General features: G+C 43.3%; 1 protein-coding gene across 7 annotated transcripts in view; it reads right to left on the bottom strand.

Annotated features, from left to right (window-relative positions):
- The window catches only part of Fryl (FRY like transcription coactivator), a 223332-nt gene that overhangs the window by 21391 nt on the left and 188725 nt on the right, over positions 1–13216 (bottom strand). For all 7 annotated transcript variants that reach the window (XM_055629354.1, XM_055629355.1, XM_055629350.1 and 4 more), the window contains 7 exons: positions 10401–10571; positions 8835–8975; positions 6481–6678; positions 5705–5866; positions 5520–5594; positions 5038–5214; positions 1158–1361 (listed from right to left, as the gene is read on the bottom strand). In XM_055629354.1, the coding sequence (XP_055485329.1) occupies positions 1158–1361; positions 5038–5214; positions 5520–5594; positions 5705–5866; positions 6481–6678; positions 8835–8975; positions 10401–10571 (1128 nt within the window). The remainder of the gene's footprint in view (positions 1–1157; positions 1362–5037; positions 5215–5519; positions 5595–5704; positions 5867–6480; positions 6679–8834; positions 8976–10400; positions 10572–13216) is intronic.

Here is a 13216-nt window from a genome sequence, read left to right as displayed (position 1 = left end):
CCACTTACTCTCCAGAGCTGCATTAGCCCCGACTGCAGGTGAGAATCAGGGTCACTGATAAAAGACCTCGGAGAGCCTAGCATGTGTTGAGGACTCAGCAATCACTTCCCATATGGGGGGAGGTGGCAATGGAGAGACTTATTTGCGTTAATAATGAGACGTCAAAACAGCAGCGAGGGCAGGAGGCTGACCACAGACAGACAGCGTGACACTCTTCCCGCTCAGTGCAACACTGTGGCAAGGGCTGACTCACAGGCAGTGTAGAGCAAGGGGTCTGTGCTAAAGGGAAGCGGGCCGAGTTTAGCATGACAAGGGCTTTCAGGGAAGCGTGGGGTAACCCTCGCCAACACTAGGGACACTTCTGAAGCGTGTGTGCGCCGTGGTGCTATTCTCCATGCTGCTGTCTCCGGAGTCCGACCTTCATATGCCCGCAAATTCAGCCTTCTGAACAACCCACAGCTTTCTGAATTAATAGATGAGCCTTGTAGCCTTATTCATGAGCACTCATTAAGTTGACCACATAGCCCTTGGGATGGGATCCAGAACTTCACATAACCAACATTCACCCCCCCCCCCCGCAACACAAAGGTTATGTGTGTACATGTGTGCCTGTGAGTGCAGGTGTCCACCCAGCCTGGAAGAGGGTGTGAGGTCCTCTGAAGCTAGAGCCGCTGCCAGATGTGGGTCCTAGGAACTGAACCCAGGTCCCTTTAGAAGAGGAGAAAATGCTCTTAGCTGCTGAGCCATTTTTTATGGTGTCCTTACTTAATCTTGACAAGGGCCAATGTTGCGCTCAGTCTTTTACACACTATAAACAAAGCATGACTTCTGCACACCAGGAAAGTCGAGCAGCTGTGGACTAAGAGGCAGGAGTGGCCTAAACCCATACCAAAGATGTGTGTCATTTGAGAGGCACCCCTGAAGGGGCTCAGAGCAACTCATTCTCACTGGCAGAGATGGCTGCATTCTAACTGCCATAAGGCACGCAGGTCAGCTTTGTAAGTTTGATTTTTGTCATGAGCACTGGAACACTTATTTTGGTGCATGCATTCTGCATGCAATGAGATGGCAACCAGAAGGCATGCAGACACCATCTTTTTAAATGGGAAGCTAAGAAGCTGAGGCCCCTCTATGTCACGGAAAAATGGGAGTGATACCATCTGTGTGCGAGACAGGATCTGGCTTGCTGTGAGGGCAGCTTCCTCCTCCGAGGACTCGTCAGTATCCTCCTGGTTTGTCAGGGTCAGGCTCGGGGTGCTGCTAGAACACGGGTACTCCTGGAGGGATGGCGTGTCTCCTTTGTCAATACTGTCCAGCGAGCGCCTGCGGACTCCCCAGTTGAAATTGTCCATGCTCTCCCCCTGGAAAAGCAAGACACGATTCCTGAGAACTCAGCTAACATGCTTGTCGATGCTGCAGAGGTTAAGACACCCGGAAACATACACCAAGATGAAAAAAAATTTACTCAATGCATTATCAAAAGCAGAGTTTCAATCAGCTCTTCTGTTTCTTTGAACGGTTAACCCATCACCAAATGTTCATTATTTTATAGAGATTAAAAATTATTTGGTCATTTTGACTAAGTCATTTTCTTGATAATCCATCTTGCACCGCTGGGGGACCAACTAAAGCTACACTCTAGGTCACTGCTACTCTAATACACAGACGCGAATGAGACCACACGGAGGACAGACACACCACAGTCGACAACGAAGACACAAACCACACAACACCAGGCTGCAACTTACCTGCAGCTCCTGGTTAGCAAAAAGGAAAACACACAGAGTTAGAAAGAACGAAGACGCACATTCAAATATATGCTACGCTTTTTGGGAGAAGTGTGTGATTTCTCAAACCCAAAGACGGATGCAAGCTCTGGATTTAGCTTTTTGCAGGAAGCCAACATGTGATTTGAACTGGGGAAGAGCCGGAGACAGACACGTAGAACAATGCTTCCGTGGTACACTTTTGGCAACACGAAATTTACAAGAATCTTCAAAATTTACACAGCAATACTTGGTGCGATGCAATAACTGACTTAAAGTACCCACGTTCAACTGACGACAATACAGGGCTACAGGTATTTTCTTCTGTGGGGCAGCAGAGGTTAAATGCACTGGTCATTTTTCAATGCAACTTGAAATCAAGATCACCGCTATCAAAACACAACTGTTGCCAACCGCAAAAAAAGGTCACGAGCGATGACACATTTCAGCTCCACTCCAGTTAGGATTTACGCTTTGTTTGTGCTGAGCCTCCATTTTTGAAAAACATAAATCTTAGTAGCCTAAAGTCCTGGCGTGGCAAATTATACTAAGCTGGCAAAACATGATTAATTTATATCCCCTTACATGGAAGAGATCTTCTGAAATAGAGGTTTTTCAAAAAGGAATTTTCTTTTCCTAAACAGGAATTCTTTCAAGTAGAATTTTAGGTGGAAGTTAATTGTGAAAAGCTGACAGATTAAACCCAAACTTTTCTGCCCACTGTGCTCCCGGACACAACCTGGCTCCTTGTTAAGGTATTTTAGATGCTCTGGGGTTCTGCAAGGGTAGGGTTTAAAAAGTACTGTTCTCGAACTTACACTGCCAATCTGACCATGTTGCAGAGCACGTTAATGACACCCCGCCTCACAATGTGTTTGCTGAATGAATGAATGAATGAATGAATGATGTATACTGTGGGCTTTCAAAACCAGGGAATCTTTAGGAGTTTCATTTGTTTGTTTTGTTTTTGTCTTAGTCATCCAATCCAAGTATTTTCTAGTGTTATATCTTAACTGTGAGTGTATGTAGAAGGTATGTTTTCTTGGCTTGCTTAATTCTGGGGTTCAGGTCAGTGTCCCTCCACTCCCGCTAGATGACCGTGACTTGAAGTAAAGGCAGAATGGCAGTAAGTATCTTCAGTGTTCTAAGACCTGTTAAAAGCTGGAGGCGTTCCGGCTGACATTTCAGGGGCCTGGATGAACTCAAACGCATTCCCAGAGCTCTTTACAAAGAAAAAGGCAAACAAAAAAAATAATAACCTGAACTAGTAGAAAATGTCAAGAGCCTTTAGAAATCTGAATTCTGAACAAGAAAAACAAGTAGCTGCAGAAGGATTCAGAAGCTGCTCTCAAATGCAGGTCAGGGCACCGGGGCTCAAGCCATCCCATTTTGCTCCTGGCTGTGACAGCCTGTCCTATACTTCCTTCAATATGTTTTTTAAAGGACGAATGTGAATACACTTTCAAAGGGGTTTTTTAATCCTTCCCTTTTTGAAAATAAAAATAAAAATGGGAAATATGCATAGAATAAGAAAACAAAGGTTTAAAACTTTCATTTTAAAGGTAACTTAAGTTGGGCTGGAGAGATAGCTCAGTGGTTAAGAGCACTGGCTACTCTTCCAGAGGTCCTGAGTTCAATTCCCAGCAACTACATGGCAGCTCACAACCATCTAAAATGGTATCTGATGCCCTCTTCTGACATGCAGGCATACATGCAGACAGAGCACTCGTACATCAAAAAAAAAAGGTGGATTACTTAAATTGGCATGTGTGCGACTACCAGTCCTGGGTTCATATCCTTGAGGCTGCAGGGCAGACTGAAGCATGGTAAGGGAAACGCCTCTGTACACTGTCTCCTGTTAACGGCTAACTCTACGATAAGGCAGCCAAAGAGAACAGCTGCTCCTGACAGCTCCCGGATGCCCAAGAGCTACCCGAGTTAACTCTTTTGAAAATGAAATATTCAAGTGTGGTACAGAATATCTGGTGGGAAGCATTTTCGTCTTACTCTTTACTAATGTGTATTTGTAACAACTTGGGGATGTCCGTATCTTGGATCTCTTATAATCTTTTTGGGTCTAAGGGACTGTCACTTCGGGGAACTGACCTGAGCTATAAGGAACTGAATCCCAACTAAGGGAGACAATGGGGCAGTCTCCCTTATATTTACCATGGTGGCTGCTTCAGAGACCAGCAGGTGCTTCCATCTGGGCCTATGGACCACAAAGGCTAAGAGCATCTGGGAAAGCAACGTCCCCCTCTCCTGAGACCATCCCTGGAAGTCAACTTTACTTGCCTCAAACATTGCTATGTGGGCACATGAGGTCACAGAACAGTGACAGTTGCCATGCTGCTGCCTGAGACCAAGGTGGCCTGGAAAGAAGGGGAGGGAATGCGTATGGAGATGGCTGAGAGGCCTCACAGAGTCATGCTGAATGCAAAACTCTGCCTTGGGACTGGCTCAGACAAATCTGCTCTTTTGAGTTTGGATTTCCGCTTAGAAAACTGCTAACTTGGTGGTTTTTCAAACCTTTGCTACATACAGTTCCTCGTGTCGTGGTGACCCCCAGGCATATGATTATTTTTGTTGGTGCTTTATAACTGTAATTTTGCTCTGCTCTGAGTTGTAGTGTAAATATTTTGGAGCCAGAGGTTTGCCAATGGGGCTGTGATACACAGGTTGAGGACCGCTACCCTTGATGGACGCATCATAGAGACAGTTTATAAGAGAACGTCCGTTGGGTGTCAGAAGAAACAGGTTGAGGAAGAAGCGGTTGGCAATGCCAGTGAGAGGACCTCCGGCACCCGCCAGAGGCAGAGCTCTGGAAAGCCAAAGCCGCCATGCGCTCACTTTAGCGACAAATACCACTATGTTTGAGCTGGGCATCTCCCTCTACTTGGGAGGCTGAGGCAGGGGAACTGGCATGAGGTTTGGGCCAGGGATGAGGAAGCCTTGTCTCAAAAGAAAAAAAAGGAAACTATGCTTTATCAATTTTAATATATGTACTTATTATCAATTTGTTTAGCTCATGCTAAACGTTTAAATCTAGAAATACACTAAAATAACTAATGATTTTTTTTTTTTTTAACTCTGTAAAGATAGAATAGACTCCTCTTTTACTTCAGGTTCCTCCTGCTACTGACTACTTGTGGCAATCATATTTGGTTTACCTTTCTTGACTTGACACTAGTCTCCACAAGGGAAGGTGGCACGGCCAAAGGCTGGCTCAACCGTGTCCATCTATACCCATCAAGAAAGCCTACATCCTTACCTCCGCATCTTCCAACTCAACATCCAAGAAGTCAAAGTCCTTGAAGACGCCGAACTGCTGCTCACTACTGTTGTCTTCAACGGCAACTTCTTCTTCTTGAATTATGTCCTCTGTGGTGGAAATCAAGCTGGTCTGCTGGTCCCCGACTTCCAAATCCTCATTAGAAGAAAATATGACCTGATGCCCCAAAAAAGAGAGAGAGAGAAAAAAAAAAAGTGTTCCTGTTACCATCTTTGTCACCCTGCATCTGAGGTGCCAGCCCCCCCAAGAACCTGTTGGCCTCACCCTTTAATCAATGGAGAATTTCAACTTAGTCTTCATGAGTAACTAGTTCAACACCTGATCAGCAGAGCTGCCAGCATTGGCAACAAGACAGGACATCTCCTTTTTATTCCAAATTAGTATCGGGACTTACTTAGGAAGGTGAGCACCAAGACACAGTGGCTTTGGCACCCTTCATCTGCGTGCCCCTGATTACTCACAGATGGATTCTTTGGGAGGCCAGATTCGGGGCCACAGAGGGAAAGCACGCTCATCAGCTTCTCTCTTGTTCTCCGCTAACAGGAAGGAAATTCCAGGGTTAGTGTGGGTAAGCTAAGACGGTTCTCAGGTGTTTGCACAATTGCATAATCGATCCTTCAAATCCCAGGCTGTGTTCGCTACGTACCTGTGATAACTGTGGCCTTTTCCAGCTGACGGGGACCAGGGCGTTGGATGTGGAGCCGGAGGAGGTGGACGAGGTGCTCCTGGTGACGGCGATCACCTTTGCTTTCCCGTTCCTTCCTGCAGCGCTATGCTGGCCTCCATACTTGTTCCCAATGATGGGTGTCTACATGGAGACAAATGCCAGCGTTGGCTCAGTGCTTCCACACTGAAGAAACTTGCAAATGTTAAATGGTGACGTGGCCAACATGATAACCAAGAAAGCAGGCTGGACAAGCCACGAGGAACATGCCAGTAAACTACTCCTCCATGGCCTATGCATTGGTGCTCCTGCCTCTGTGTTCTGGCCCTGCCTTCCCTGATGATGGACTACAAGTTCTAAGAATAAACCCTCTCCTCCCCACAGTGATGCTGGCCATGGTACTTCATGACAGCAAAAGAAACCCTAGCCAAGGTACCCCCAAACTCTTATATCGGCTCCCCTAGGCGACCTGTTTTTCAACACTCAGCTAAGATGCTGCCTCCTTTCTGAAGGAGGAGCATGCTGTCTCCCAGAGTACTTCTGTCTTACTTCCAGTCAGTCACCATGCTTATCTGCCTGTTTCCTCAAGCCGGTGTAAGCTTCCTCAGAGTCAGCCTTTGCCCCATTTTTATAACCGGTTTCACAGCACCTACCACAGAGCCTAACACCAAGGACATGTTCTGCTGACTTAGGCTTGAGGGAGCAAATGAGTAGATGAGAACTCCTAACAGCACTGGACTGACTGGAGGGCGTCTTACCTCAGAGATGTCGAAGTGAAAATCTAAGGTCTTGCCGGGCAACTCCTTTGAGACATTATTGAAAATTTTAGCGAAGGATATTTCAGGAGAACCCACATCTATTCCGTAGGCCTTGGGGATGTCGTTGGGTACCACAAGACTTGCAGAGCGGGACACCACCAGCTTCAGGATGTTGAGGGCTTCCTTCCAGTAAGGGCTCTGGGTTTAGGAAGAGTCAACATGGGAGTTACAAGAGTGCATGCAGACGAACAGGAAATACAGCGTATCCCATCATGCTTTAGGACGTCTATAAAATAATTCTTCCTTTGAGAACTTTTAACACAAGGTCTGGGTTATAAAACATAGGAAAATCTGAATTGTTATTGGTAGTGTCAGATGATCACACACAATAGACCTAAAGGTACTCCCTAATGGAAAACCTTGATTTTTTTCCCAGGGAGCACCTTATAAATCATTACTTTGGAAAGTCTTATACAGGGACCCGCTGCTGTTAAACAAGGAGTTATATACATTTAAACTTTCCAGTTAAAGCTTTTGGCTTCAAATAGATGATACAATTAATATATATGCATACGTGTATATTAGATGTATATTTAAATGCTAAAACACATTTTGATTTAAAAAATTTTTTTACAGGAAATAAAATTATTTTATTTCACGTGTATGGGTGCTCTGCCTTCATGTGTCTCTACATCACGTTTGTGCAATGTCCACAGAGGCCAAAAGAGGGTGTTGGATCTCCTGAAACTGGAATTACAGATTGTTATAAGCTGCCTTGCAGGTGCTGGGAATCAAAATGGGGTCCTAAGCAAGTCTCCCATCCCCTGGACCCCAAACACAGGTGATACTCTCAGGCATTGCTGAACTTCAAAGGAAGTTTTTCCTCACCACGGTGCCCATCATTTTGTTTCTCTTAGTTTTATATATTCCTACAACATGATTTAGGAGTGATTGACATGGCAGATTTGTCTGTGCAAAAGAATCAATGCCTAGCAAAGAATTTATAAACTTAAAAAAAACACCTTTTATTTTCATCTGTATGAGTATTTTTTGCCCACATGTATGGCTCTGCAACTCATGTGTACACTGTCCAAGGAAGTCAGAAGGCAGGTTCAGATCCCATACAACTGGAGCTACATATGACCATCAGCTACCATGTCGATGCTGGGACTCAAACCTGGGTCCTCTGGAAGAGTAGCCAGGGCTCATTAACACTGAGCTATCTCTCCAGCCCCTCATAATTATTAAAAAAAAAAAAAAAAGTTACTAAAGAGAATATACGGGAAAAATTTTTTTAAAAAGACTTCTGCCATTGTAACGTACCCCTAAGGACTCAAAAATGTTCACACAATTCCAGATTGGGGCTAGACTACAAACTTCTTGGACTCAGTGTTTCCCTTTTTTTTTCCATTTAATTATTTTTTAAAAGATTTATTTATTTTATTATGTATAATATGTTGTGCCTGCATGTATACCTGAATACCAGAAGAGGGCACCAGAACACATTATAGATGGTTGTGAGCCACCATGTGGTTGCTGGGAATTGAATTCAGGACCTCTGGAAGAGCAGGCAGTGCTCTTAACCTCTGAGCCATCTCTCCAGTCCCCAGTGTTTCCCTTTTAAAGTTCTGCTGCACTGAATGCAGAGTTCTGTGGAATACAAGCTCAAAATAATTGTCTGTGAGGGTTCTCAATGTATTTGTTCTCTAGATACTTTATTCTTATTTTATTACTATTATTTTTTAATTATTTGGTGTGTGTGTGTCTGTGAGTGGGAATGTGCACATGTGTGCAGATGCCCCAGTCTAGACAAGGGTGTAGGGGGAAACGGACAGATGGACGGACAGACAGATGGACAAATGGAGTGACAACAGCTTACATAAGAGCACCTTTCTTTTTACAGATGGTGAGATACACAGCAGTCTGCCTCATCACCGTTCACATTTAAACAAAGTTTGCTTTCCTGCTTTCTAAACATCTATCTGCTACTTCCTGACATAAAAAAAAAAAAAAAATGGCAACTTTAAAGAATGATATAGTACCTGGCTAACACAGAGTCATACAAAGAGTAAGATAAGTCCCAGCCCTGATTTTCAGAGATGGTAACGCTGCTGTGTGCATACACACGCCCTCTCCAGCTGTTGCAGGAACAGGACTTAACGAAAGCACTGCACCCGAGAGATCACCCAGATGGTGCTTCTGTGCCAGGTGTTGAGGGCATTTTCTGTGAAGTAAATACTCCCGGAAGCATCACTGGCATCCCCTACCCTTGCGTATGTAGTGCTTCAGAGTCCTTATACTCAGGCATTATTTCAAATTAAACAGAGCTGCATGTCAAGTCTGCGGTCACTCACCTGCACATATTTGCCAATAATCTTTATGATCTCCAGGTTGAACTGCTTGGCCGGGGTTGCAGACAGGTCAACGTGGCTCAACAGACTATAGATAATCTGTAGCAATGACTGCTGCATACTGGACAGTCCTTTTTCTAACAGCTAAAAGTGACATCAAAATGCAGGCTTTAATCAGGCTGAACAAAAGCTTGGCACCCTACTTACAGAGTTGAAAGACAAATAGGCTTAATCTGTCAGTGTGTTCAAATTGTCAGAAATTAGAAAGTGGTTACAATCAAAACAACATGTATTATTTTTCCTTCTGTCAGAAAGGATGACTGTCATTTCAATAAGTCTTCAATAATAAATGAATAAATACATGTTGTTTATTTTAGGTTAAAGAAAAAAAAGGCGACTATATTACTGTTACCAAGGAACAATGAACCACCATTCATTAAGCTACGTAGTAGCTAACTGATCTTGCACAAGATTTTATCCTATAAAACTGAATGAGTAACTGCCACCGGGGCCCTCCGTGGCCGGTAAACACACTCTGACCATCAGAAAGAAAAAAAAAAAAAGATTTTATCCTCTTTTGGGTATTTGTTTGTTCCTCTCTTCCTTCCTCCCTCCTGGAATTCATTGTGTAGCCCAGGCTGGCCCCCAAACCTTTGGCCCCAGTTTCTTGACCGCTGTGATTACAGGTGTGAGGCCAGGTTCCAAGAACAAAGTTTTAGAAGTACAATTTGGATCTATTCTGTAGGATAAACACTATTTTCTGTAAAGAGGTTAATTACTGTGCTGGCTAGTTTTTTATGTTTTATGTCAACTTGACACACGCTAGAGTAATTTGAGGAGAGAGTAGAGAAAATGCTTCCACTGGGTTGGTCTGTAGGCAAGTCTGTGGGCCTTTTTTTTTTTTTTTCCCTATAAAGAACCTGGTGTGAGAGGGCCCAACACATTGTGGGTGGTAACACAAGCAGGCCAAGAAAGTCAGTGAGCAGCACCCCTCCATGGCCTCTACACTAGCTCCGCTCCAGGTGTCTGCCCTGTTTGAGCCCTTACTCTGACTTCCTCAATGATGGACTGTGATGTGGAACAGTAAGCTAAAATAACTCCTTCCTAATTTGCTTTTGGCCATGGTGTTTCATCACAGCAACAGAAATTCTGAGATATTTACTTCCTTCTGATGGGTGGTGGTAGTGCACGCCTTTAGTCCTAGCACTCAGGAGGCAGAGGCAGACGGATCTCTGAGTTTGAAGCTAGCCTGGTCTACAAAGCAAGTCTAGGATAGCCAGTGCTACACAGAGAAACCCTGTCTCAAGAAAAACCAAAAAAGGAAAAAAAAAAAAAAAAAGACATTTATTTCCATGTCAACTAAGGCAATGATTAAGGAACTAAATACTGGAAAGGGGAGGAAAACATTTGTGCTTGAAAGGAATCATTTGTATCTCTACACACTCTCTACTTTCTGATGCTTTCTCTACTCACTCTTGGCTTCAAGCCTAGTTAGTACCACAGGGCTGCCTCTATAAGCAGCCACTTGACCATTTCACCACTGAGCGTTTCAAAACCACCTCAATTCACCTCTGCCAGGTAAGTCACAAGACTGAAGGTCGCCTCTGAGAAGGAGTCATGCAGGTACCGACACACCACGTTGATCCAGTTGGAACAGTCTCTGGAGTAGGTGTGTGTGCTGTACAAACTCATCATGTGAGCCAGGTTCACCAGTGTCGGGCACTTCTCTTCTGCACAGACCTGGAGGACACACACGCTCATTTCATTTGCCTACAACTTAAACCTGTTTAGCCTAAAGGCATTTACTTAAAAGAAATAATCTGAGATGCATATTTAAGTCTCAATGGATTTCAGTTCAAAACAAGTTAAACAGATTTAAATGGCAGAAAACAAGGCGCTGTTAAGAAAGCTGTGATAGGGCAGCGGTTCCCAAGATTTGGATGGAGAGAGACCCTTTTGGCAAACCCCTATCTCCAAAAATATTTACATTACGATTCATAACAGTAACAAAGTTACAGTCATGAAGTGGCAACAAGACTAATGTTATGTTTGGGGCCTCACCACAACAGTGAGGAAGTGTATTAAAGGGTGGTAGTAGCATCAGGAAGTTTGAGAACCGTGGCAGTGAAAGAACAGAAAGAGGAAGTGACATTTCTAACACTTGTCTGGGGTTTAACACTGGATGGCGTTTTCAGTCTATATCTGTCTCTGGTAAACGACCATCTATGGTTTTACAGTCCCTACCCATGACTTTGTAATTGTTTTGTCAAACTCAAAGTGCTCTAGTGCCCAAGAGCCTAAGCAGGCAGGCTTGAGGCTTGAGACCCTCAGGCTGGTCCAGGGCCGCTGTGTCAGAGCATCTTATAGATGAGCTCACAGCTTCAAAATGTGTGATAAGGTCACAGGACTCCACTGGAGCCGTGGAAGCTTCCCGCGTGTCAAGCCGAAAGCCAGGTATCAAACCCCTCTTCAGGAAACTATGTAAACATTGCGCTCCTTGGCCAGTCCGTGTGGAGGCCAACCTATATCATGTCTGTTTCCTTGCCTGACAGAGCTACAGGACGGGAATCAGCACATCTTTGGGGACCTTACTGGCTGAATTCACAGCCTTAGTTCCTCGTGTCTGGGGTTAGTGGTGAAGACGTCTCTTAGCCTCCTCTGGGAGACACTAGAACAATTGTTCTAGAATAATCTAGAACTGGAAAAAGGGCCCTTGCTGTTTTACAAGTCTAGTATTTACATAGAGTAAGTATAGAGGTATATATGTACACACATGCTTTTCGAAAGACTGGCCTGTCATAATGTCTTCTTTTCTTTTTTCTTACTTGTTTTTCTACTTTACTAGTAATGCATTGCATACATTTTCAGGACTGCTTAGAGCATTTAGTAAAATAGATGTATGTATTTAACTATTTAAAATAATTTGATAATTCAGAGGACATCTGATAGACTTGGAGAGCCTCAAGTCCACCTCTCAGCCATTATCCCTGCACGGGCTGGAGACATTAAGGCATGTACGGTTGCAGGAAATACTAAGTACCACGGTAGTTATTTTATAAATTCACTGAAAGCAGCTGATCTCATTCACTATCAATAAAACTAACAAGAAGATGGGGGAGGGCCTTGGTTGATGTTTCTCATTTCTGTTTCAACGTATACAACCTAGTGAATGATTTAAAACTTCATATAATCTTAGAACTTCACAATAACTATTTAAATCCTTGCTAGATAAATTTTCTTGAATAATAAAACCTTCTTTGAGGGTTTTTGTTTGCTTTTGAGCCTGGTTGTGCAGCCCAAGCCAGACTTGAACTTGTGATCCTTCTTCCTCAGCTTTCTGATCGCTGGGATTTTAGGTGTGCGCCACCACCACTGGCTATCCTGAATTCTTACAAAACGGTATTTTTTTCCTCAACAATAATTTTAAAACATTTATCTTTGAAAAGGAAGAGAGAATTCTTGTGCAGCATTATTATAAAAGAGAAAACAATCTAAGAATTAATTTTGACATTTTGAAGCAACAGGTTAAAATACAGTCCAACGATTAAAACAGAAATGTTCTGTAACAAACTTTTTTTTTTTTTTGGCATGATTCCTGCCATAATGAAAGAGTGTTGCCTGGCCCTGAAATGCCAGGCTCTCCATGGGCACAAACAGAGATCTAGTGATATTTGCATAATGAGGAAGCACATAATGGTGGAAAATTACTCTCAACAGTTACAAGTGAGGGAATAAATTAAGGAAATCAATTTAACGCTCATCCTGCAGGCTTCTAAAAGCATACACAGAGGGAGCCATCCTGCGCTGCTCTGCAGGAGAAAACACACTTAAAAACAATTTAGCAATCACAGAAGGCCTGATTTGGATTCTTAGAAGAAGAAGAAAAAACAAAACAAAACCAAAACCCCAAACCATTATGTGGGGACTTCCTGTGTCCTGCTGAGGTCAGAACATAGGCAGCTTTCTCCTCAGGGGCTATGCACCCTTTAGGCAGGTGCGGCTTCTCGGTGATCCAACATTTAGTAGGTTGGCTACTGCACACACTCTGGCTACATCTATTAAATGTTTCTATTTCCCTATTTGTGCTTTTTGTTTCCTTAAAAATTCCAATTAAGTCAAATATCTGTTTTCCCCTCATATTTTCTTTTTAACCCCTCAATTGCAGTGGTGTGCCTGTGTATGTGGAGGGAACCTTGTTTATATTTGTTTCTGATGATGCATCATTACAATATTGATATGAAATATGTTTTTAATAAGGTCTATATCATCCTAAATCCTTATCAGTGAGAGCACTACGTATAAAGTTGGTTTATTTTAGGCAAATCATCTCCAAAAATATTATTCTATTTCAAATGATTAAGTTTTCTGCTAAATACTTACTGTTC

Source organism: Psammomys obesus, unplaced genomic scaffold (assembly GCF_907164565.1).
Source record: "Psammomys obesus unplaced genomic scaffold, mPsaObe1.curated_primary_1811, whole genome shotgun sequence".
NCBI classification, from domain to species: domain Eukaryota; kingdom Metazoa; phylum Chordata; class Mammalia; order Rodentia; family Muridae; genus Psammomys; species Psammomys obesus.
Note: the sequence above shows the minus strand (reverse complement) of the source record. Positions and strands in the feature narration are given on the sequence as shown.